At 41.2% G+C, this 26,447-nt stretch overlaps 1 protein-coding gene and 2 non-coding genes across 3 annotated transcripts; 2 read left to right on the forward strand and 1 right to left on the reverse strand.

Moving 5' to 3' along the window:
* Nucleotides 1-629: 629 nt before the first annotated feature.
* LOC121177497 (meiosis 1 associated protein) lies at nucleotides 630-25,842 on the reverse strand. Its single transcript, XM_041031823.1, has 11 exons — nucleotides 25,585-25,842; nucleotides 25,212-25,409; nucleotides 22,699-22,870; nucleotides 7,421-7,576; nucleotides 6,938-7,097; nucleotides 5,520-5,661; nucleotides 3,567-3,630; nucleotides 3,314-3,456; nucleotides 2,804-2,919; nucleotides 2,549-2,630; nucleotides 630-860 (listed from the first exon to the last, which is right to left on the reverse strand). Exons 1-11 carry the CDS (start codon nucleotides 25,840-25,842, stop codon nucleotides 630-632), a joined length of 1,722 nt encoding a protein of 573 aa, XP_040887757.1.
* On the forward strand, nucleotides 16,409-16,480 carry trnaa-cgc. Its single transcript has one exon. It is a non-coding gene; the product is annotated as a tRNA-Ala (tRNA).
* On the forward strand, nucleotides 17,230-17,301 carry trnaa-ugc. Its single transcript has one exon. It is a non-coding gene; the product is annotated as a tRNA-Ala (tRNA).
* Nucleotides 25,843-26,447: the final 605 nt, after the last annotated feature.

Raw genomic sequence — 26,447 nt, forward strand, 5'->3', positions numbered from 1 at the left:
TCGTTTCTTATTACTTTCAGTTCCTTCCCTCTGTTTTTTGACACTTCCAGGCTTCCATTGTTGCGCTGTTTCCCTTCCTCTCATCTTTTCTCCTGCTTTTTCATTGTTTATCATGTGTGATATTTAACTTTTGCTGCCTCAGCAAACTAAAGATGGCAGTGAATTGAAACTTTCCTCTCTCCCTCTTTCTTTCTCTCTCTCTCACACACACACACACACACACACACACACACACACACACACACACACAGACTGAAGCTTGTTAAATTCACATCTAGCTAATGTTGCTCGTGTGGTGAGAATAAATAGAGATGAAAAGAAGCTGTAACCACCCAGAGTGCAGCACAAAATAAGTGTGTATTCACAGTTTGCGTGTGCTGTGTACGTTTACGTGCAGATTAGAGTGTGTCTTTTGTGAGCTGCCTCATTACTCACAAACTTTACAATAGAGACTAATGTGTGTGTGTGTGGCTTAGCTATACTGCTTTTCATTGGAAAGCCCTTTGAAGTGAAAGCTTAGGATTTCAAAATGTGTGTGTATGTATGTATGTGTGTGTGTGTGTCTCTCTCTCCCCTGTGACTGTATTGCTCTCTCAGCCCACTTTCTTCCTCTCACCCTCCAGTTGTTCTTACTGCATTAGTATGGAGTCATCGTCGCCATCCTCCTGTTGAGAGGGAGCCGGGGCCCGGCGGCTTCCACCGCTGCTGCTGAGCAGCGTCAGAACCGGACGGGAGGCCTTAGCAGGAGGAGGTCCCAGGGAAGAGGAGGAGGAGGAGGAGTGGGAGGAGGAAGAGGGCATTGGAGCCACAGTGGCCCTGACCTTGCTGTTTGTTCCCAGTTGGCGACTCTGGTTTTGTGGCTGAATGCAGACAACACACACATTTTAATGCTACTTAGAATGAATTTTAAACAATAAAATAAATGGGCAATAAGTAGAGAAGAGGAGTCTGACTTTTTGGAACACTTGATTCACAAGAGAGAGACAAGAAAGAATGAGAGAAAAGAGGAGGAGGAGGAGGAGGAGGCTCTGAGGCAGTGGAACAAGAGATAGATAAAGAATTACAGAAGAAAAGAAAAGGGGAAGAGGACATTAACAGACTCAGGGTGTTTTATTTAATGCAAACATAAAGTTACGTATGCTTGGGGTTACGTAGTGGACGAAAAGAAAGTGTGAAAGAGAACAGAACAAAACAAAAGCAGAGCAGAAGAACATCTTTGTGTTTTGCCGCTGTAGTGAACGATTTGCATGTCAGCAGCCTTATCAGCCCTGATGAGTCATACTGCCAACTGCTATATACGCTCAGGTCACAGAGGGTTTCAGTCACTAAATAACACGGAGGGACGAAATGTTAAGATCTTTCAAAGAAAGAAATCCACCACGTGTAAAACGGGACACCTCCTCTAACAAAACACTTCGATTTTAGGATCTTTGACTAAACAGGAACTATGGGACTTAAAATACCCACTTTAAAATACTCACTAAGTCTCTGGGGAGAAAGGTTTCTTATAGTAGGAATGTTGGTAATGCGTCACGAAAGAAATGCAAATAGGTCTGAACCTCTGGAATTAGTGATCCAGATACTGTATTATGTTTGAGAAAAAAAAAAATCAGAAGATCAGACAGTCCAACTGTACTGGCATGTCAGCTAAATTTATCAGTGCTGATGACTCACCATGACAACTTTAAAATAAAGTAAAAGAATGATTCATAACATTATCTGTTTCAGTTTACAGCTGTCTAATCTTTCTGTATTAACACTACGGTTAGTAGTCTTACTCCGACCATTGATTTCTTTTTTACGTGCACACTCATATGTAGACATGATAGTTATTGTGTTACTATCAGTTGTGGAATTTACCTCAGCACATTTACTTTACTCACATTTACATTTACAAGTATTTTTAATTTCAATACTTTCAGCCAGTCGAGCTGATTATAGTCCTGTACTTTTTAAATGCAGGGTTTTTATTTTTATTTTCACATTGTGGTATTAATACTTTTTCTTAAGTAATTAATCTGCATACTTTCTCCACCTCTGGTTACAATGTGCTGACGCTGCACGTTGAGATCGTGTCTGATTATCTAAACTACACCGGAGGGCACACAGGCATAACAGTTACATGCTGTGAATGTTGTGGTTGTTGCAGTGTCAACACATTGAGGTAGAATAAATACATCTACAGACACCTTCAGCTGCATGAAAACTATCTGCTTGTCTTTTTGATGGGGGTCAGACGACTCACTTCCCTAGATCAGAGAGGATAAACTTTAATATGAAGAACAAGCTTGTGATTGTGTCTGTGTATTTACAGTGAGCACTGAAGTGCAAGCCGAGAGGGCTGCAATCTAGAGAGCAAGGATGTGAGAGGATTTGGAATTGCATTACTAAGGCGCACACTCCCTGTACACAACTTTAAAGAGGTTTGTAAAAATATTCTTCCTGCTTTCAGCTGTCACCCTGGTCTTTACTCATGCTATAATCATTGTGCTCTCATATATGAGCAGCACATCGTGACCTTTGCGCTCTCATAAAGTGAGTTGTTTACCTGCCGAGGCTGTCTGCTGGCTGTGGTTTTAGGGCCCTCTGGTGGTTGAGACTGGTCTTTGAGGACAGCTGCTGGCTGAAGCCTGGAATCAACCATCATCATTATCTTCATGTCCTTATAAATACTGTCTTCATCAGTCCTATCTATAATAATAATATGTAATAGTCCACTGCTCTAGCTTTATTGTAAGTGGATATCTCTCTGGTTACGTGATCATCATCCTTCTCACTGAGCTGAAGCCCAGTGTGTGCAGACCTGTATGGGTATCGTGGCTGTGAGAGCAGGCCTCTGCTCCTGAGGTGCTGGTACAGGTTACTGCTCAGAGAGAGAGGGTTGAACACAAACTCCTCGTCCAGCTGAGTGAGACAGTCCTGACGGAGCCGGGAAACACACAGTTATCAACCAAACCAGCACATGTGAGAAGTCAGCTGTTTGTGGGCTCTGAAAATACATGTACAATGTTTTCACTTTGTTAACATGCAAAGAAGCCAGCTGAACTGTGTACATATGAAGCAATGTGCTGACTTTCTTCAGTTTTCATCTTGCAGGACTGCAGAGCTGCTTTTGGCAAAGATCATTTTACCACAGGAAAAGGGAGAGTCACCTGACTGGTGATCTCAGTAGACAGATAAGGAACTCTTTTAAAGTGGTAATATATTTTTAGATCAGCCTCATATTCACTTCCTAGCATCAGTGCACACATCGAGTTCTGGGTACTGCCGTCCAGGCCTGTATTTTGTTTACAACGAACAAAGGGCAACTGACCTGCACAGTCTGCATGGCGTCAGGTGCAGGGTCCTGAGTTGAGACAGGCAGTGAGCAAGGCAGCAGCAACTCTCTGGAGACCACAGGCTTCAGAAGGAGGGAGAGAGACGGGGACGGCTGGAGGACATAGTGAGAATACACACCTGTGTTGTGCACAGACACACAAACATACACACAGTGTGTGTGAGGGCATAGCATCACACAACAGGGAGCCCCTCCACTCCTCAAAACACACACACACACACACATGGACCTGAGCATCCAGCTGTGGACCTCTGGACAGGCTCTACCTGCAGCAGCAGGAACAAGTCACGACTCTGAAAGAGGGAAAAACAAATCTCACATCAAACAATTCATATACTGTACTGTCAATGTTACGAGGTACAGAAAGGAACTTAAGAGTCAGTTAGAGAAAGGAGGAGGGAATCATTATTTTGTCATATCTCATTTTAACTTGTCACAAAATGAATGCAAAGTTGATTGATTATTATTTTTGGATTGTAATGAAATCTACAGCATAAATGCATTTACAGTAATTTGATTTGATTGTTCTATTTTACTCTTAACAGAAATAGGACTAGCAGTATTGTTATGGCTGTGTGTGTTCCCGGCGCTCTGTTTGTCCCTTTTCCTCTCCTGTCTTCTCCACCTGATAATGAGGTGCACCTGTCCTGCCAATGAAGAGCTTAAAAGCTCCAGTGTAAGCAGCAGAAGCGAGAGGCTTGTAGCATGAGGGCTGCTGGTATGTATTTCTCTTTATGGGGTAACTGCCCCCCACATTTGTTGGGTCTCTTGCTTGTTTGCTGCTTAGGTGTAATTTGGAAACATGTGTGTGTAGTGGTTGACTACATTGTGACCATTCTGTGTTGTCTTTGTTGCAGTTTATTTTTGTGGGGCCTTTGTGTTGTTGTTTCTGTTGGGCACATGGCAGCAGCTTTGTTGCTGGTCTGCTAGTTGTGACCCTTTTGGTCTATGGCTGTAAACTGTTTTGTTTTAGTTAATTGCACTAGTATTTGTTTGGTTTTGTGGTGTTTGTTCACCTCATGGTGGTAGCCATCTTGTTGTCTAGTGTGAGTGGCGCCCACTTGCGTGGCTACTTGTTTGTTGCTTGTTCTTAAATCCAGTAGCAGTGACTTAGTTGGCCCTTTTTTGTATGTGATCATGTTTCAGCCACCTTTTAACCTGCCTCCTGTCAGCAGCAGTCCCAGTTTTGCTTGTCTGTAAATGCACATTGTTTGCTTCTGATTGAGGCTTGAACATTTGTTGTGTGTGTGTGTGTGTGTGTGTGTGTGGCGCTGGTAGCCCTGAGAAAAGGTAGCAGCATTTTTTTTTTGCAGCGTTAACATACAGCCTTGGTAAGTAGCACCTATTTTGCAACTGCAAATGCTTAGTAAGTAAAATACATTGCAATGAATAAATGTTATGGTAGTTCTGTGTCACAGTCAGTGCTGCTGTATAATGGTGCCATGATGAACTTGAATGTTCTTATTGTGTGATATCATAAAACTGTTTGTTCTGAGGGTGGAGGGTGTTACAGCTGCATGTGTTCCTGCTGCTCTGTTTCTCTCTGCTCTGTCTTTGCCCAGGTGCTACCTGATCAGTCGTAATGGAGGTGCACCTGTCTTGGGAATGAAGTGGTTAAAAGCTCCAGATGTTTTTTGGCAAGAGAACTTGGATGAGGACTGGTCTTGATGTCTCTCAGCCTGGGAGTTTATTTGCTGTCACTGTAGTGTTTTGACTTTGTCTTATTGTCTTGATTTTAGTGGCCTGGTTGTTTTGTATATTTGTTAATAAAACTTGGTTTTTAAAAGGTGTGTTTGGTGTGTTGGTGTGGGTCAGGGGTGAAATGTGCCACCCACGGGTGGGGGTGTAACATTATTGTAGTGGCTCATTTGTTAAACAGTTTACAAAGTTTGCATTGATCAAACAGATTGGCAGAAGACAAGCATCCAAGAATAATTTTTTTTTTTTTTTTAGATGTTAATGTATGCAGCTGTATGTGCTCTATATGCTGTGATAAACTAAGAAGGTGACGTGAGTTTTTGTTTTTTCAGAAGCTGATGCTTATGTTTTGTCGTCAGTTGTTTCAAAAGTTATTTTTGACACTTCCTGTTGCTAAAAGCTAATGTCTAAACTGTAGAGACGGTTGCCAAAACAGGGGGAAGAGGGGGGGGGGGGGGGGGGGGGAGTGCCAACACTGACACACCTTGAGTATGAGACAGAGAGCATGGAACAAGTTGTGATTGGTTTCCATTTCATCCCAGTCCAACTGCCAGCAGGTGGTGGGTCGGATCACCAGTGGCAAGCCATATAACACACTCTCACACACTCCATCTGCCCGTAGTATCCTGTAACACACACACACACCTGGTTAGCATGTAGCCCAAGAAGAAAAAACAAACCACATTCTTCTTTTAGGCCTCAAAATATTTTTCAGCAGAACAGTCAGTGTACGTAAGAGAGACGCACAGACATCATGACATCATCCCTGCTGGGGCCGATTTGCTAACACTATGACCGTCCTTCAGCTTCATTTAAATGTCGCTGCTGTAAATGGTCAGTATGGAAAGAGTGAGTGTGCGCACACACACACAGAGCATAATAACTTTCATACTGACCTATATGCAAAACACACAAAGTCACACACACACACACACACAAACATCTTACTTTAGCTCCTGAAAATGCAAATCAGGGAGCAGGAAGAGACTGTTCACCCAGATAAAGCCTGAATGTCTGCTTTCTATTATCAGTGGAGTAGTGTGTGTAGATGCAACATGTGAAGCGTTCACTTGCTTTTGTGTGTGTGTGTGTGAGAGAGAGTGTATTTTGGAAAGAATGACATCAGTCTTGACACCTGCTGCTGATGACCTGTTATTTGTGATTTGATTAATGACATAAACATGATTTATTCAGGTTTCCGATCACCCGTGTGCAGGTGTGCAATGCAGAGGATAATTTAGTTGTATAATATTAGTCTGGAGTAAATATCAGTTCATTGTTTCCCTGTCGTGTGCTGTATCACCGTCCGTTCTTTGTTTACCACCACTGACCATGTCCCAACAAATAAAGGAAAATTCAGGACTTTTCTAGTTGTTTTGAATGTTTCCCAGTATCACATGCAGATGATTCCAGTGGAACAAAGCAGACTCTGATGTGACGGCAGAGTTTCATCTCGGAGCTATTTCACTCCTCGCTGCTATCAGAATGGTGCCATTCATAGACAGGGTTTCGCTGAATACAAACTACATTGCAGTTGCAGATCATGTACACATGATCATGCACACACACATATCCTCCCTCCAACAGTCTAAGAAACAAGGGAGGATGGATGTGACAGGAAAAAGTGTGAAGGCAGACATCAAATTTTCAGATTAAGATCCATTTATCAAAACCATACTATCTATACTTATGGTTACATTACAATCTTATTTTACATTTACCTAGTAACACATTTCCTGGCCTTTTGTGTAAAAAGGAGTTGTTTAAAAAAAAAAAGAAATTACAGCACAAGTACTGTGTTAAACCATGTATTAAATTTCTGTATTGAGGTCAGTTGAAAGTAAGACAAGCTGGGTTTCTGGACATAGTAAGAAGCTGAACCCTTGCAGCCTGCTGTCTTACTTGATTGCTTTCATTCTCTGTGGCGGTGGGCGCTGGTTGGCTGAGCCCTTAGTGACAGGCAGGAAGTCCCGCACGCTCTCAGTCTTCACTCCCAGGTTGGAGGTCAGAGGAATGAGGGCTGGGCTTATCAGACGCTCCTGAATGTCACACTTCACACACACTACACAGGAGACAAATGTCATAGTAAAGGATACATTATGCACAAAAACGTCTTTACTTCTTGATTGTCCTTGTTTTTCTTGCCTTTAGAACCAGTTCTGATGTTCTTTGTAATATTTGAAAGCGTGGTTGGTCACCTATGTTGTCATATTAAAACTGTGTATGAGTAATTTGTATGTGGTCACAGCATGAGGCTCAAAATATCCACTCCAGTCATGGTATTTTGTGTGTAAGAGGGTATGTAACTGCGTAGACTGGTCCATACTAGCTTTGTCTGAGAGGTTAAATTTATCCATGTATGTGCGTGTAAGTGCAGTATTTAACCTGGAATGGAAGTGTCCCTGGGGCTCGGCAGCAGGAGGTGGACATGCTCTCTGTCTCCTCCCTGCTCCTGAAGCCATGACTTTAACACCGTTTCCATGGCGAACACACTGTTTTCCACCTGCTGCAGGTCGATCTCTGTCCCCAGCATCAGACACTCTACACACAGACATTAATATTTAGATATAAATAGATGAGAATGAGACTCAAAAACACTTTGATAAGTGTCAGTTAAAAAGAAGAGCTTTTAAATTTCAGTGATACAAATAATCCGTTTTATTACTCTGACATTTGTTGTGTTTAAACAGTTGATTGAGACAAACCGGTGCTCATATTCATCTCTTTTGCCCATTCATTTTGGATAATACGCTGTTCTTGTTTTAACATTTTGACAAACTAACTTTGTTAAAGTTTAATATGTTTGCCTTTTCCTTGTTTCAGACAGATCTCAGCGGCCGAAGTTTCCTGGGTGAATTGAACTTTCCAACCACTTTCCTCTTTGACCACTAGATGGAAGCAACATTCAGTAAATTTAATAGATAATACGGCCTCAGTGACTGAAGACTCTGAGAACTTGTTGACATCTGAGGGCTTCAGTGTCTCTGGATCATCCAAAAACCTTCTTAAGCTTGTATGGATGAGAAAGACCTGGCACTGATTTCCTGAGGGAGAAAGCAGGACTGCGTTTTGGATGTGATGCTACTTTTTCTTGTTGTTCTCCAAAAGACACAGGATGCACAGAAGAAGCAGCCTGATTATCGCTCTGCTTTGGTTTATTTTAACAATTTAATGTAAATCTCTGTCTATCTTGTCTCATTTTCTGAGCCAATGATTTTTGCCAGAGGAAATAATGAACTGATCCTGCTCTCCTCTCCTTTCCCACTGGTTTCCACTTATCATCAGAACAAAAAACAAGACCATACTACGGATCTGCCCCACCCTCTTCTCCTGTTCTCATCTCCCAGAGTCAAATCATTATTGCAGACTAGCCACAAACGATATAGAAGGCCCTCTTCTCCTTTTCCCCCTATCTGGTGTTTAATAGTTAATGACCCATCAGGAGATAACTAACGAGACTAAAAGGAGAGGAGAGGATCAGGAGGCAGGGTAGAGAGGGAGGGATGGAGGATATGGATGGAGGAGAGGCTGACAGAAAGGGGGATATGTCGAAGAAAGAGCAGAGACGATGGATGGAGAATATTCAAAGTATTTAAACTCTCCCAGCCCGGAACTTTTAGGGAGAAAGTTAGCAACTTTAAATTCCTAGACTAAAATATGTCACTGCTTCTTTTCATCTGTCAGAAGCAGCTACAGTACGGAAGCTATTTTTGGTTTTGGGCCAAAGTTTCCAAAAAGTGCTTCATCTAGAAGAAGTACGTTAAGTACTTGATCTGAGGGGAAAGAATTTTGTTTGCTAGTTTTTTGCTGATGGACGTTTGCGGTCTGATCCCTGATGGGTGAAGACGAGAGGGATGGAGGCTGAGAAACGGAAAAGTTAAAGAGGGTAACAAAGGATGTACTAATGGCACTTTTGCTTTACAAGTTTTCCTTTTAAGTGTCAAAAACCCCACTCTGTTAAGTCGAGATCCTTTGCTCTCAGTTCTGTCACGCTGCTCTTGCTCTCACAGTAATATGGATTAAAGAACTGGTGCAAATTCTGTGATTCTTGGGATCAGCTCTGTAATAAGACCTGTATCCTTCTGTGTACCAGTATCTGCATTGCTACGATCTTAACAATATACAGTGTGACTGTAGGGAAAGAGCGTAGATGGAAAAACTAAAGGAAGTGGAGGGAGAAGTTCACATTAACCCAACAATAATTAGAAAGAGAGAGGGACAGAAAAGTAAAAGCTGGGTTAAGATACATCATAAAGATGTGTACAGTCAGAAGCGAAGAAATGGAAGAGGGTGAGAGGATGTATTCTCCCATTTAAGGAGATGGTAATGAATAGATAAGAGAAAAATCCTTGAGATGGACAAATATGGAGGAAACATGCTGAGGCAAATCGATCACCATTTCCCTCTAATGTCTGCCTTGGGAATGAAAATGGAGAGAGCAGGACATGGAGCGAGAGAGGGACAGAGGAGAGAAAGAATTATGGAGGCTGGTGTGTCCAGACAAGAAGAGATGAAAGTATAAATTACAAAAGGAGCTAGACCAGGAGGGAGAGAGCGGAAGAGAGTCAGGATGAGACAGAAGAAGAGATGGATGGGAGTGGTGGGTGAAGGATGATCGGAAATGCTTGTAATGAGACCATGGATTTGTGTGTGTGTGTTTATATGTGAAGCAGTGTGTGTCTCTATAGAAAGTCTTATCTGAGTTTGTTTACCCAGCTAAATCCTCCTACAGATGTCTCCCCCTCTCAATCTTTGCTCAGTTCATTAAGTGTGTGTTTAGGTATGCAAGATATTTAAAAAAAATAATCAATTATGTGTTATCATTCTTCCCCCCAACTCTATCTCTCTGTGCCTCTTGCTTTTTCTGTTTCCTTTTTCTCTGCTCTGTCAGTGTGAAAGATTAAGAATCTATTAAATCCTGAGCCAGACCAAGTGACCCATCCCTCTGATCTTCAAGTCTGACTGTGCTCCTGAATTTCATTAGCATCTCCTCTGAATGTGTGTGTCAGTGAATACGTGAGAAGATGAAGTGCTACACACATGCTGAGGTAAGGATGCAAGGTCGCAGACAAATCTCATTAATCGTGTGTGTGTGTGTGTCGTAAATTTACAATGACACACACACGCACGCACCGAACATGCTTGAAGGTGTGTGAGTGTCTATTTAACTACTGAAGGTTATTTATTCACAGTCATTGTAAGATGTCACCATACACACAACTATACATTCCCTGAAATAAAAGCTGTGAATGTTTAAGATGCAAGATGAACACTTGTATGAATATTTGTGAACAAGCTCTATGTTAGCTCCAAAATTCTCAGATTGGATATTTACTTATTTTATTTTGTAGGGTCAAAACCAAACTTCTGTAACTGCTATACCATGCACTTTCAGTTCCTTTCTAACCACAAGGTCACCCCCACTGCCTGTGGTGTGGCCTCTATACTGCATCTGTTGCAGCAGTCAACACAGTTTGGATTTTAACCGAAGGAAATGAATTTCTGTTGCTGACTCATTGCATCACTGGAAACACCCATTGTGTGAAAAAATAACTGCTAATGACTCGACTGCTTTCTTTCAGACGAGCGTCTCTCTTCTGGGTTCACCTGTGTAATGATTGGAAGCCTCTTCTCACCCAGGTGACTCAGTTATGTTTCCAGAAGTTGATGCGCACCTAAGACACAACACCCGTATCAGCATTACGCTTTAGTTGACACCTTAGTGGTGGTGCACTGGCACTGTTGAGGGTAAACATGTTTGTGATTCACCTCCATCCACATGCAGATAACCTCCAAACACTATTTGATTAGATGTAATGACTCACTTTTGCTTTAATTTCCCAGGAGACATCTGCCTCAATGCCCTCAGTAAACTGAACAAATGTTGATCTGTTCATTTATACAAAGTGCAGAAAAGCATTTTGAGTATGACGCCACAGAATGAATGCACAGCCATTTGCTGCCTTTTAAAAATGTAACTGCCTTACAGTAACATTACCATGAAAATAAATCAGAAGTCTCCTGTTAGCCTGATAATCAGATTGAGTTGCCATTTCACCAATTGGACATGTCGGCGACAATTCAACCTCTCAGAGATTCAGCATTCAAAAAGCAGCAGAGGAACCACATCTGAACTGAACATCAGGTATACAGTGAAATTTGGGATTAGGACACATGGCATTGCATTCAAATTAATCTGTGTGCTATATGTTTAATTTTCATACTTAAAATTGTGAAAAAAATAACAGCCCCACAAAGGGGAAAATCAACTTAATCGGCTCTTACTGCCTACAAGACATCAGGGGATCTCCAGTGTACAAATTACACTGGAGATGTATAAATTCCTTGATAACTGTGGCTCTGTGGCATCTCTGTGCTATTTCTTTTTCTGAGCCTCGGCTCTCTCTGGCCCACACCCAGTAATGGTTCCTTTTACTCTGTGCATTAGGAAGAGTGCATCATCCTCATGTCCATCAACCACAATCAAGACACATTCGCTTGGGAAATCAGTGACATGGTGAGCTAATGTGCTACTAGAAGAGGAAGCAGAGCACTACACTATAACCCTGTTTTCACTCATTCATTTAGATATAGATCAGGGTTACCAGATACAGATAATGGATGCTGTAATGGTGGGAATCCCCATGAAAGCTTCTAAACATTACATTCTCTAATTCCAGAAAGATCATGCTAATGGAGAACAACTTTGATGACAGCAGCATTAAGGAAGTGTTTGATTCTCCTTTCATTCAGGTAAATTAATGATAATGTAATAAAGGTTTCCCATGTTGCATTTGGTACTTATGACTATATCCTACAAAGGTATTATCTTATAAGAAAATTACTCTGTTTACCAAGAAACTCTGCTTATGTAACACAAAGAAAAATATTGCAATTGGCACCAATGTGTCAATTTAATATGGGGATGAGGCAATGCCATGATATCCACCTAATGCATCCCCCCGACTCAAACTTCACCAAGTGTACAAAAATATGAAGGAAGCACTGATGAGTGTCTGTCTGTGGAATTTCCCCCTGACAAACATATTTCACACACTCAGACAGCACACATTCTGTCCTTGTCTTTCAATGTGTCTGTGTGAGCATTAATCATGAATAGCTCATTGATGTAGTTTTAGACTGTGACAAATAGGACATTGATCATCTGGTCTGAAACACAGGCACTCAACGCACCAGCGGCTGTGTGACCTAATTGCCTCGCAGTCGCTTCTGTTAGAGCCACGCGGTCACAGAGACAATTAAAGCAGACAGACACTTGAAAAGGACAAGGGGACAAGGGGGCAGCAACAGCACTGTTAGCTGGGTGTCATTACTGAGGAGGAGGAACGGGAGATGAGATATGGAGACAAATAGTTGAGAGGAGGTCAAAAAGTGGGTGTTCTTTTAGGACAGCTCTGAAGAAATGTTTGTTTCTGTACAAAGTGGAAGTGAAAAAAAGTGCTGGATAATAAATTTATCAACACCAGTAAAGTCCCTCTATAATTCTTCTTTTAATTTCCTTTAGGCTACCACAGCTCTGACACCAAACCACTTTTACAAAAATTATGCAAACATGGAGATGAGCTGCAACCATGTTAATGCAAATAAATCATGTTATAATGAGCATGGCCAACAGAGAGAGAGCAAAGTGACAGCAGGAGATCAACTGCTTGGATTCAAGTAGAATGTAAAAACAGGAGAGGGTATGATGGAAGAGAGGAAGAGAAGGATACAGAGACTCAGAGAGGATGGCAGCTGGACGACTTCTTTGAAGCACTTGAAAAAGACAAGAGGACAGGGGATGAGAAGGGCTCTGCAGACGATGTTCATGCAGGCACATAAGAGAGGAGAGGGTAAAGAGAAGGAAAAGAAACCAGGAAAGGTGATACAAAAAAATGAGACACCTACTTTATTTTAATGAAGTATACTTTTTAAGGACTTAACAATGACAACGGTTTATCACAGATGCTATTATAGCTCTAAAAAACTTTCAAGGAACAAAAATTCACTCTCATAGTGAGTCTGACTCATTCTTGGGGGGTGGTTTCATGCCATGAAAAGCCCTTCAACCGAAAAATGTGGACTAGAGTGAAAGCATGCAGGAGAGAAAGATGATAGGTAGCAGAGCAGATTTATAGGGATTGAGATTGCAGCGGTGATAGTGAATAACAAACCTGATGAGATGAGAGAGACATGCGAGATATAAACTAACCTACGGCAAATGAAACAGAAATTAGAAATTGGGAGGAAGAGCTCAATTACTGTGTTGTGCTGATAAAACAAATCTAAGCAGGACAAGACATAAAAATAAGCATTTAGCTTATTTTTATGTCTTGCTAAGATATGCAGATGAGTGATTTAATAATGCTAACATGTTTAATCACATTTAGGATTTTTATTTTTCATTATACCATTCTTGACGGGATGTTCAGAGGTAAGAATCAGCTACAGAACAGAAGCCGTGGAGGAACTGATCAGGTTAGATGATTTTGCTCAACAGCCCTTCCACATGGTAGATGTTAGAAGGGTTTGATTCTTCTGTTTGATTTCTGGGCCTTCAATTTTCCACCACTACACTCTCACCGTACTTCTGACTTTCTGATCTAGTAATACAATTTTCAACCTCCATTCCTTTCTCTTTGCAGGGAGAGGAGATGAAGGCAGAAGAGGGATTTGACGGACAGGAGAGCAGAAGACAGAGGCAGACAGAGAATGGAGAGGAGGGAGTGTAACAACACTCACTGGGTGTTTAATAGCTGTGAAAAACTCTGAGGAGCACTGTCTTAGGTTTGTTATACTTTTTTTCCTTTTTTACAGCCCCTGCCCCCCTTGCTCTTCCTTTTACCAACCATCAGTTATTCTGTGCACTTTACAAAGACACAGGGATCACTGACAATCAAAGACACTTGTTTTCTGGTTAAACACTAAAACAAAAAAGATTAAAAGATTTAGATGGAGATAGACTGACAAAAAAAACCCAGGCTGTCAGGAGGCGCTCGATGAAGAAAATTGTATATGTGATGAGAGAACAAACAGCCATTTCTCAGTGTGGAACTAATGGGTTCCATATCCTGGTGTGAAGAGTGATGCCGGTCTCCATCTGTACGATCACCTGCTGCTCTGCTAACGTCACACAGAGGTGTGAACAGCCTGACCTTGGCACCTTGTGTGTGGGTGGCAAGATAAAAAAAAAAAAACTCCTGATTTTCATGCATCTATGTTGTCAGTCAGTGTCCAATGACACAGGAAACTTCCTCTCACTGTCCTCATCCATGATCCCCGTTCTAAGGCCAAATGATCTGAGCGTATGTGCTGTGTCTTTCGTCTCTGTGTGAGCGTTTTGAAGTAGCCGTGGTTGGGTGTGCGCTCGTGTGTCAGTAGGTCTGGGTGGGGTTTCCTCCTGACCCACCTCTGTGCACTGTTACTAACCACACACTAAACTGAACTGGCTGACTGTGATGGAAAATTAAGTGGATGAAAGAGACAGAGACAGAAACGGAGAGGGAGAGAGTAGCTGTGGGTTGAGTGACTGCAGGTGTGTGGCTGAAATCGTAGCTGAGAAGGAAAAGTCTGGCGGAAAGTTGTTTGGATGTGTGAATCCTTTTTTAAGGTTGTGCAGATCAAGGCTTTAGTCTTCGCTGTCCAGGTGACCAGAGTTAATACAACTGCATCTGCAAGCGTTCACAGAGCCATCTTTGAAAAAGGTCTCTGCTCTGTAAGACTGTAAGTCCTAACTCTTTGTGGAGAGGAGGACAACTGAGTAGAGAAGTTGCCTCTGGGGATCAATGAAGTTTCACATTGTTATTGTAATGTAATATGTGAAAACGAGGCTCATTGTGAGCCCTCAGGATGAAGACTTGGCTTACCCTTTTATAATTCTTGGCTGTAGGCCAGTGGATTATAGTCCTCCTCTCAAGGGGCACGAATTTTCAGAGTCATTATTCTTGCGACTCAAAATGGGTTTATGAGATGTATGCTGATCCAAGTGCAACTGTGTGGGGTGTGGAAATGGCTTAAGCATTCTGAAGGAGGCAAATAAGGAGAAGGAACACACTTCTAAACAAAAAGAGCATTACGTATTCGAGTTGACAGTCACACCAGATGAAAAGGCATAGAGTGTGTACTGCAGGCAGTGTAACAGTTAATATGATTACACAATACAGAACACCCACAATCTTGGCAACATGCAGATATTCAATTGTGACCTGATCTAGAGTGTGAAGACTGAAAACAGGCTCCCTTTGGTGTATACAATATGTATTGTTTAGTCATGTTTTCCTGCATGCATTTATTTCATTAGTATGCTGATCTACCACAACTCGGTTTTAGGCCGTTAAACATAACTTAATTTCTTGCTGACTCACATTTACTTGCACTCTACCTTTCACTGTTCTGGGCTGCTATGAAAGTAGCATTTAATCAAATGGAGCCTAGTTTTAATCTAAGCAGACTCACTTCTTGAAAAATCACTAGTGGTTAAGGCAGAGGAGTACAATAAATCTAGGTTAATACGTCATAAATCTATGGTAATACAAAAGAGATACAGCGAGAACAAGATAAAAGCAGAGAGGAAATGGGATACTTCACAGAAAGCCTGCTAAGTACGAGGGAGGAGAGAGAGAGTTGGAGACAAACACGCAGCACAGGGTTTCCTTTCTTTCTCCTCCTAAAAGGAGACATAGGAAAAGAGGGAAAGAGACGTGGAGGAGGAGGAGGAGGAGAAAGTAATTACGGAGCTGGGGAGAGAACAGAAGGAAAGGAGAGAAAGTCTTCTCATCTCTCTGTTACGCTTTGATGGAGCACGGCAGATCCTGTGAAGTGGGGTAGGATTAAAAGAAAAGTGAAAATTATATGGGAAAATTACATCGGGAAGGACCACACACACACACACATGCACACAGTGGAGAAAAGGTGCAAAGAGAGATACTGGTGAATCACTCATTTATGACATATTTGTACTCAGGCACATAGGACACGCAGGAGCTTACAATCATTTAAAAGCGAACAAAAATAAATGAGCCAGAATACATACACGCTGAATGACACATCACTGAATCACTGATGAGGTGCCAGTTTGTTAGTGCTATTTGTCAAAGAAATGAGCCTGATTTTAGGCTGCTGCTACACCCTCCAACACCGTACACTTGTTCCACACTGTAACATAAAGTGCAGTCCACTAATGTTCCCGGATAGGAATCACTAAAGTGATATAATGTGACAGTAACAATGTTGGACGGACTTTCTGCCAGTCCAGGAGAAAGATGCGTAAGCTTTAGATCTTAGTGTGAGTTACATTTAAACTCAAAACTAAGCAACCAGCTACACTGACAGACATCTGCTAGCTTAAAGTTGAAACATTAAGGGTTGGATACAGGGGATGTAGCTCAGTGGTAGAGCGCATGCTTCGCATGTATGAGGTCCTGGGATCAATCCCCAGCATCTCCACCTTTATTTACAACCTCAAGCTTCTTCAGCCTTTATTGGGTCAGGAAAATTAAGTAATTGTGTGTAAAATGATGAACTATAAGACATAAGAATGTGGTTCAGTTAAGGGCTCCTGGTGTCAGAATATTCCTTTGCTGATTCCAGCACAGCTGAGAACCTCTTGGAGGAGCAGGGATGTGCTTGTGTTGGTCTGTGTGTGTGTGTGTGTGAGTGAGGAAATAATGTTTACCTCCAAGCTCAGAGCTAAACTTGAGAAGCAATAAAGCAGGTTATTGATGTGAGACAGATGGGCGGATGGATGAAGGATAGATCAATGAGGGGATAATACACAACCTCCACAAGCAATCTCAAAAAACAGTTCTGTGGATGGTGTTTAAGCCGAATAAAGATTGTCGCCTGAGAAGCTGGATTTAAGGGCTAAATATATGTGGATGAAATGACTGTGTTGTCGCTTTGAGAGACACTTGCAAACCAGGTGTTTCAATGAAATAAAAGCCTTGACAAAGCTGAGAAGTGATGTGAAAAAGACTAAAACTATTTGAATGGGTATTTGTCAGAATAGGATGCTGAGGAAAGAGATTTTGGCAGCCGTTTGAAAGGGGTTTTTGAGAAGCATGCGTCATATGGATTTTCATAATACTGCACCTTATTATAAGGCAGTTCTGACGAGACAGAAAAGGGTTAAAAACACACAAACACACCAGAAACAGTTCTGCCAGTTTAAAATAAAACCATGCAGCTTTCTAACAGGGGATGTAGCTCAGTGGTAGAGCGCATGCTTTGCAGGTATGAGGTCCTGGAATCAATCTCCAGCATCTCCAACAAAACAACACCTAAAGACACTGCAAATGACTCGTGGATTAAACCACTTCAGGCAAATTCAACAATTGTAGAACAAGCTTACCTATACAGGTGTTACAGGTTACAGCTGTTGCTTTCAATTGCAGCATGCAGGAAATGGCAGTGAGTGTCAGAATATCAGATTATATATATTTCTGAAGGTAATAGCTGGCTAATGTGTATCTGCATTCTCCACACTTATGTTTTTAATTCTAACTTTCAAAATATTCTTCATATGCTACCCCATATTTACATATCTCATGGCATCAGAGACAAACTAAAATATTTTGAAGAAGTCTCTGCTAAGAAAAAATGTGTGTAACATCGGCAGAAGATGAACTTTTCTGAATCACACCCTGACACAGGTACCACTATCATTAATAAAATACCGGATGATGACATTTTCGGTGGAGTCATGATGTAACATCCCATTACCGGAGTTCAAAAGCAATGTGACATGAAGCGTTAGCGGTTTGTCAGGTCTGTGGCAGCCACATATCATATCACGATACTTCAGATATGGAAAAAAAATATCTATCTATTTTAGAAGCTTCCTCCTTTGAAAAGAGATGACTACTGGCAACAAAGAGTCTAAGATTTCTGGCATATTTTTGAGGCTTCTCTCTGAATATCAGATGATTGGTTGAAATCTATCAGCGGTTTGAAGGATAAGGTTAGCAGGTAAGCAGGCAAACTATATTTCTGCCCCATTTTAACCCAAATAATCCCAGCCAAAGATAGGGAGGAATGGAGTAAAGACGATTGGTGATCAGACTTTGGGAAAACCTTTTCCAGCTCACTCTGTCATATTGTTTGGGTTTAAGCAGTCCTGGAAACATAGACAGAGAGAGATGCAGCTCAGGGGACAAGGCCCAGGTGTTCATAGGAGACAGTCAGATGGTAGTAATCTATCACTGTAGCTGCTCCAGACGGTGTTTGTGTGCATGTGTCTGTGTGTGTCTGAGTACGTGCATCGCTGTCTGTCACAGGAGGTGTCCTGTCGTGCTGACGATGACTTTGCAAAAAAAAAACCACACATCTCACATCCAAAAAAGATGCTTCTTTTTAGAACTCATCATTCTGTCTTGAGAGTAAATATAAGTTTCGTTTGCTCTGTGTTTGCATGAATGTGTGTACATAGTCTGCCTGAGGGGTCAGGGTTAGAACTGAATACACCACATCAGCCTTGCAATATATGTACAACTGACCCCCACCCTCTCCCAAAACAGTAAGAACAACCTTGTTTTGACCGATCAGCCTTTTGGCTGGCCAGTGTTATTTCTAAAATGTTGAAATACTTCATTTCCTCTACTTTCATCCAACTCTGACCCCAGTTTCATAAAAGTTTCTTAAAAGATATTAAAAGTAAGTTGTGATGGCCAAAAGCCAAATGAAAAAAAAAAAGGAAGCACTTACAGAGCTTATGTTTTGTCTGTAACAGTTATCATCTGTTTGGCTTTAATGACTCAGAATCTATGTGTCTACAACGTAGGGAAAAGCAGTAAAAACGACTTGTTTTTGCAGAAAATAAATCTGAATATTGTGATTATGAGCTTAATCATGTTGAAATTATGTTTTAATGTATGCTGCAGCTAAGGAAAGACAACATTTTAATTTAAACACGGTTTCATTTCTCTCTCATCAGTCTGAACAACGGAAATGAACGGTTTTTGTCTGTGACTATCCCTGAGGAACTGCTGCATCTAGGGGATAACTTGTTGTCTCTGTTTCAGTCAACAACTTGGCTGTTCAACCGTGAGGAGAAAAACCAAAACCACTGGTGCCATAATCATCCCCGTCTCTGTCTCACTCTGCTCCTCACGCTCTGTGCTCCTTCTCTCTCGCTCTGTGACCCATTTCTGGATCTTCTCCCCGGTGCTCAAGTCGACAATTACAGAACAGACCTGGGATTCAAGGATTCACTGGTTGAGTTTCAACAAAAACAGGATGCTTATCAAGGCGTTGGCCTTCAGACACACAAACACACACACTCACATTTGTACTTTTATACTTGCGAGGATCCTCATTGACACAAGCATTTGATCATGCAACTGCTTAATCTCAACACTTAAGGTGTGAAACTTAACTTGGTTCGCACAAAGACAGACATACAAGAGCAACAAGATCAGAAACAAACAGATCTCACAGTTGCATTGCCACAACTATGCCCAAAAATGCTGCATCTCAATTACACGCACACATTTTTGCAATTTGCATAACTATCCTCTCACTGATGTTTTCATCAAGCATCTGCTCTGTACTGTGTGTGTTAATTCCTGTTTGTTTTAACTTCCCTGACACACATATACACACAATACACCATCTTTCTTGTAGACAAGAGCTATGATCCCTCTTCCTGCCGTGAGATAGGACAATAAGCGACAATGATGAGACAGAGAGCAAGAGAGAGGGAGTGGAAACATTGGTTATGACTTTTGCTCTAATTCTTAGTTTGGTATAGAATGAAAAATGGATACCCCACCCACTTCCTATAATATATTGCACTCCATGGACTGACTGAATAACACACTCACACACAGCTAAAATAAATAGTCTGGTGTTAAGTGAGACACGTTTGCTACGATCTCTCCCTCTCACAAAACATTCCCACCCAGCGTCTTACACACACGGACACGATTAAGATTCCACAACGTGTCCAGATTCCAGAGTGCTCCCAGAATCAACACGGCTTCCTAAATTTTACTGTTTAGGATTGATATATTAGTTCCACATCCCTTCTCACAAGCAAAATTACAAAGCGCTTTACAAATTGAAAGAACAAGTTGTAAAATGGGTCATTCAGCCATTGAGAACAGTTTTTCTACAAGATCCTTCAGGGTTATGCAAAATGATAATAAACAAAGGAGAATTGAAAATCGACTAATAAATGGAAATGTAAAATTCAAACAGAAACATGTCCCTGTACACTGCCATTTCTAAAAGTCTCTGCATCCTCCCTTGTGGGTTACTCTGCAGTGGCAGGTGTTTAACGTCTTTCTTTAACACAGTGAACACCCCGTTGGCCTTTCACTCGGGTGTTACGTGTAGGTAGCGGTGCCTTAACTGCTTTTAAACATAATGTAGGACATTTTTGAGCATCGAGTAAATCTGAGTAGAATTTATACTGGCTAGACAGTTAAACTTCTTATCTTTGATTTAAGCCTGCTTCGCTTTTCAGCCAGATGAACTCTGAGATCAGTGTAGCTCTTGGATGCAGTTCTGACCCCATTCCCTTTTCTATGCTGGCCGATTCTTACAGAACCTCATCCAATGTGTTTGAGCTTTTACTGTGAATAATGTCACAGCTTGAGCCTGAGCACATTCAGGACACTGGTCTTCATACAAAAAGACTCTGTAGTCCCATATTTAAGGACCACAGAGTCTAAGGCCTGATTTTTTTGATCACATTTTTCAAACATTGGGTTTCTGCAGTTTATACTGTATATATTTTGAAGCAAATTGGCATCACAATTAGCAGAAGAAGACGACACAGAATATTCTGAGTCTCTCAGTTAAAACATCTTGTATTTATGAGAAAAATAATGGCGACAGAAAACACAGGAGGATGCATATTCAGACTGACAATTCTGTAACACAGTAGGTATGAAAACATCCATCATTTCTTTAAAGCTAACACAGTAGAGAAGATCTGGGCTTTGAGCCAAACACTAGTGGAACCAATAACACTGTGTATGGTCATGTTTTCTCCACTGTGGAAAGAACTTTTAATAAAGCTGCTTCATGTGGGACATCAATGGTCTAGTAGCACCACTGGTGTTGACATAATTAAGAGGGTGTCGGCCGTAATATCAAAGCGTTAGCGTGATGATCGCGTTTCAAGCACTCATGCTATAAGCACTTCTGAGAAAACAACACTGTGGAGGGACACAGTGATCTAGTCTCACTGGCATCACAGCAGCTAAATGAGTGTCAACCTCACCATCATCAAACTGTGGTTACTACAAAACCATGTCTCCAAGGATCCACTCCAAACATTTCTGTGCTGAATGATGTCGCTTTTTTGTATTAGACACTGGAGAGAAGCAGGAATAAACACCACTCATATTGATGGATGAATATGATAAATACAAAGGACTTGAACTATTTTGAAGATGCAGGGACACGTGTCTCATGATTCCTGTTGATTTTCTGCCAGATACATTTTTACCTTTTATCTAGCGACCAACCAGATTTTCCTTGGGACTCCTTAAGGCGTCCACTGGCTTGAAAGACAGCATTGCTTTTGCTGTTAATAACACAAACAGGTCCTCCACATCCTTGTGGTCATTCTTTATCCATGGTCTCAGCATGAGTTTAGTTTATTAGACAATATAAAGCAGGATAATGTTACAAAGGCCAGGGCTTATTTCGACTGTAGTCCTTGATAGTTCTGTTACTGGCTTCTAAAGGCAATTCACCAGTAGCATCCCATTTTATAGCACATTTATTTTACCAGTAACAAGTAGCTCTGGTTTTGGAAGACCACTCCAAACCAAGAAAGACTCCATGGGGAACAGGGGCACAGTTTAATGGGGATAACAAATCTCTAACATTTCACCTTAGATATGTTGCCAAAATAACAGAGTGGGGGCTGACAATAAACAAGGTTGCAGGCAGGATTAGATACCTGACATAAATGTGTCAGGTGAGTTAAGATTCACAACATCGTTAGTATCGTGTTTCCAACGTCACAAACTCTTCTGAGAAAAGCTGCAGTCATTTTCTCCACTGATACCGTAACTGTTTGTCACCACGGAATAAATATTTCAGATGGTGCATAAATATTTTTACAAGAAAGACTTTACTGCTTGCGTTTACCACACCCCTCTCTCTTAAACTTGTTTTTATCGTTTCTCTCCTCTCTCCTCCCTGTCTTAGTTTCTTTCTCACTTTCCATTTCTCTCCTTTTCACCCCCCCTTCATTTCCATCCAGTCCTCACTGCACTCTCTACTTACTCAGACCACACCACATGAACCTTCGTGTAATTACCAAGAATGACATATCATTATGAATTCAGGCTCTCTGAGAGGATTTGGCAAATGTTTGGGTTGTAGCCAAGTTCTATAAATTGTGACATGTGTCTTCAGTGTTGAGTGCAGATATGTGGCAAACAGTACAAATAGTGTAATAAATGGGTCAACGCTACACAACTCAAGTAAAGATGATTAAGAAAGCACAGGGGATAAGTGCATAGATATGTGAGGGGGAGTAAAGTCTGCACAGGAAATAGATAACAGAACTCCTTCGAGTTGTTTGACTGTGTGTATTAACACTCATGTACATACTGTATATGGATAGCAGTGTGAGTGTGTTGATGTCCCAGCCTTGTCACAGTGTATATTTTTGTGTCTGCATGTACTGTATGTATGTCTCCTACCTTCAGCCTCAGTGTATGTGGTTTCAGGTGAGGGAGTGTCCTGGCCCCAGTCTCCTGCCCTGTAGATCTGTACGACCAGGAGCCGTTTGAGTGACACCAGGTCAGCATCTTTGAGCCCCATCTCCAACTGGCGGACAAGGCCTTGCCCTGGCTGGCTGGTCACCACGGTAACCTGGGAATGTGGCGAGAGGAAATGGAAAAAATGCCTCTGCAAACATGAAAGAAAAAGGACTCAAAAGACATCAACTCAAAAAAGAAAATAGTTTACAGTGGCATCTCTATACATGATGGATGAATCCAGTTGGGGGAACATGAGGTTAAATGCATCATGGTAAAGAGAAATCTTGACAGTGTAGCTGAATGTTTCAAAGGGGCCACAGCAACATTCAAAGTGCATTAACTGAAGTGCTCTCCATCCGACTATTTTGAAATAAACCATCACTGTTGCTCTTCCACAACCACATTAAACAACCTCTATCACGTTTTTTTTTGTATTATACCACATTGATGTTCCTCCCCACAACTTTCCCCCAAAAGCTTACTCTTGAATTGTTCCAGCTGGTGTTATGAAAGATAAAGTTTGTGTTACACAGCTGTCAAATTTATAGACGTACAGCTCACAAAATCACCACAACAAAGCATTCTGTCTGACTGTAATGTTTCTGTGTTTACGGCCACAACATGCAGTAAATTACAGTTAATAAATGAAACACACAGTGTCACAATTGATGTCATAGCCCCCGTAAAGCAAACTCCCCCAACAGAAAAGCAGCATATCATATGTTACAGTGACACAAATCTACACTAACTCACTTCATGAGAGAAAAAAAAACCCAAAACAAAATACAGCTTTAATTTTCCATTAATTTTCTGATAATAAAGATTTCTGCTGAACATTCATCTTCAAATAAGAGGGCTATGTCTGATCATGGAAAAAGATTAAATTAGTTTGGGGCAGAAAACAGATAAATGTTAAACTGATGTTAAACATCCTACTGAATGGCATTAACAGTAGCAGTAAATGATGTTTCTAATGTGATTATTGATGGGTTCTGCTCTCTGCTTCCTGATGTTTAGCCAAAAATAGCATCTGTTGCTGAAGCCTGACGCACATCATTACACACACACACACACGTGAATGCTGAAAACGTATATACAAATGAATATGTACATTGTATAAGTGGATCAGCAGCACACACACATACACAGTGTCACGTCTCTGCTTAGTGTCTCTCAGCCTCCTAATAGTGCTATTCATATCTGCTGCTGTCGGAAACAGTGGGTCTTAGTGTAATCATCTGTCCAGAGCTTCCCAATAAAGCTGGTTGGATTTGAGAAATCCTCGTCAACAGCCCAGAGCCTTGTATCCAGAGGACGAGTTGTTCAAATTTAACAAGAAGGGCAGTGACTGGCTCATCTCTCAACTGGCTCTCCATCTGTCCAACATTTAAATTTAATAAATGAGATGCTTTCATTCATTAATGTCAGCTAATATTCCTCTTCCCCTAAACGGTAATGTGCTGACATCAAAAATGCTGTATTTGTGTCTCAAGTTTTGAGCCCGGAACTGGAGTATTAGCTGGCTTTGAATTACATAACATGAGTAGGAATTAATAGTTGTACTAAATGTGCTGTGTCCATGTGGTAGCTATGATCTTTTATTGATGTCAACAATTCCACCCAGTTTAATCATAATGAAGCAATGTACGTTAGTGAGAGGAAACACATTACACTAGGAGTTGCAGACTGTGCCAAAGCAGGTGCAACTCAATAAGGAAAACTACATGTACACTCAGTGGAATTGGGACTGATAAATGACAGCTGATTGGATATTCTAGCAGGTACTGAGAACTACTGACGCTTTTCTGATGTCAGTTTTACAACTCTCACTAGACAGATGGTTCAGCAGCAGATGAGTAGAGCTCATTTGCTGCATTTGAAATGTACATGAGCTGGTTTTAATTGGACTGTCTGATATGAAATGTGAAGAGTTCTCAGATACTAAAATGGACTGTTAAAGCTTTTAAAAACGTGCTAATGAGATTCATAATTCAATATGTTTTTTTTTTTTGCAGCTGCTGAATACACTGAATTGTTACTGAAGAGAACAATTTAACAGGTGTAAGAGGAGCCTCTTCACTACATTAGCTGAAGTACAGAGCTTGAATATCAAAAGGGATTCAGTCTAAGCTCCTCTGCAGCTGAAGAGTTACTGTTTCATAATGGATATAAAGAGACAGAAACAGTTGTGTTGTTTGCCAACCCAAATTGAATGACAAAGAAGAGATTCAGCCCTATTTTGTATGTGTTTCCAAATGGATTGAAATCTTTATATATTGTCAAAAGTAGGTGGCTTGTGGACATGGTCCCAACTTTTCTCAGTGTTGCTTCGACGAGCACCAGCTCGATTAGCAAGGACAAAGTCAAGGTAACCACAAAGTTTATTAAATTAGAAGCAAATTGTGTTTTCTTGTTTCGCTGTTTGTATATAAACAAGGTATATCTGTGCTCACCTCCACAGATGTGTTGTTGTTGGCCTGGTTTCCAGTACTGGTATGTCTGATATACTGTTTAAACTGCTGCAGACTGTCCAGCACTGCCTGTCGTAGCAGCTTGCCTCCTCTGGCTGCTCCCCTGGTGCAGCCTTCACCTGGAATAGACCTCAGCTCCTCCACACAGGAATGCAGCCTGGCCAAGTTACCACGGACCTGCTAAAAATAGAGAGGGCAGGAAGAGAAAAGGGGATAAAAGAGAGAGATAATGTGGGTGACAGAAAAATACAAAGGGAAGAATTGCGAGACAAAATGTACTAGAAAAAGCAATAATAGGAAAGAGATAAAGTGTTTTCCACTGCTTTTATAAACATGTCACCTTTATCTATCTTACCACAAATGGTAGTAGACATTCCTGCTGCCTGCTGATGGCGTACAGGCTGAGAAGCGGTATCCTACAAGGTCCATCCAGACTACAGGCCAGGGACAAGAAGTTATCCAGAGCATCACAGAGCACCTTACAGGTTTCTGACCACCAAGGTGGCAGCGTGTCCACGATCAGGACCCTGGCTGGTTGCCGCTGGAATGAGGAGGAACAGAAAGCAAAGCTCCCAGAGCTGGAGGAAGCTGCTTGCCTCTTTCTGTTGTCCATGGAAATCTGAAAACAAGAAACACAAAATCCTTCAACACACAGTGACAAAGAAAATGACGAAAGGTATAATAAAAACATCTGAGGCTATGGATATGGATATGTAGAGGAAAACAAGTAATTACCAAAAAATATAAATATAATGACAAACCATTGCCCTATAATGATAATCACCCCATGCAGTCTGCAACATTCACCACTGGAGACCAGGAAGTTCTGGTAGACCAGTGCCACGAGGCATTGTGCAAAGAGGACAACATATTTTGTGGAAATTCTCCCTCAGCTGGTCTTTATCACATAGAAGAGCCTCACATTGTGCTAAGTTAAGATGTGCAAGTTAATTGATATGTATTCATTTTGAACTACTGATGACATTGCACTTTGATAGTTTGGTACTCATCAGCACTAGTTAATACATCTGAATCTAAATTTAATTCTTAATTCCAGTTTAGAAAAAAAAGTCTAGACCACTGAGCTTTTTATAGACACCTCTTTGATAAACCCTTTATCTAATCCACATGTATCAGGAGGAAAGCTTATCTTTTTTCCTTTTCACAGCTTCAAAAGCATCATCAGAGAAACATCTGTGTAGCTGTCAAAAGGCAACA

Source organism: Toxotes jaculatrix, chromosome 23 (genome assembly GCF_017976425.1).
Source record: "Toxotes jaculatrix isolate fToxJac2 chromosome 23, fToxJac2.pri, whole genome shotgun sequence".
Classification (NCBI taxonomy): Eukaryota; Metazoa; Chordata; class Actinopteri; family Toxotidae; genus Toxotes; species Toxotes jaculatrix.

Bases quoted from the DNA above. Each gene is read 5' to 3' on its own strand.
- LOC121177497 (XM_041031823.1), bottom strand. From the start codon at position 25,842: ATGGACAACAGAAAGAGGCAAGCAGCTTCCTCCAGCTCTGGGAGCTTT. The intron at 5,662-6,937 runs GTAAGACAGCAG...TGTGTGTTACAG, and splicing joins CAGAGAATGAAAGCAATCAA to GATACTACGGGCAGATGGAG. The intron at 3,631-5,519 runs GTGTGTCAGTGT...TCCCTCTTTCAG, and splicing joins CTCTCTGTCTCATACTCAAG to AGTCGTGACTTGTTCCTGCT.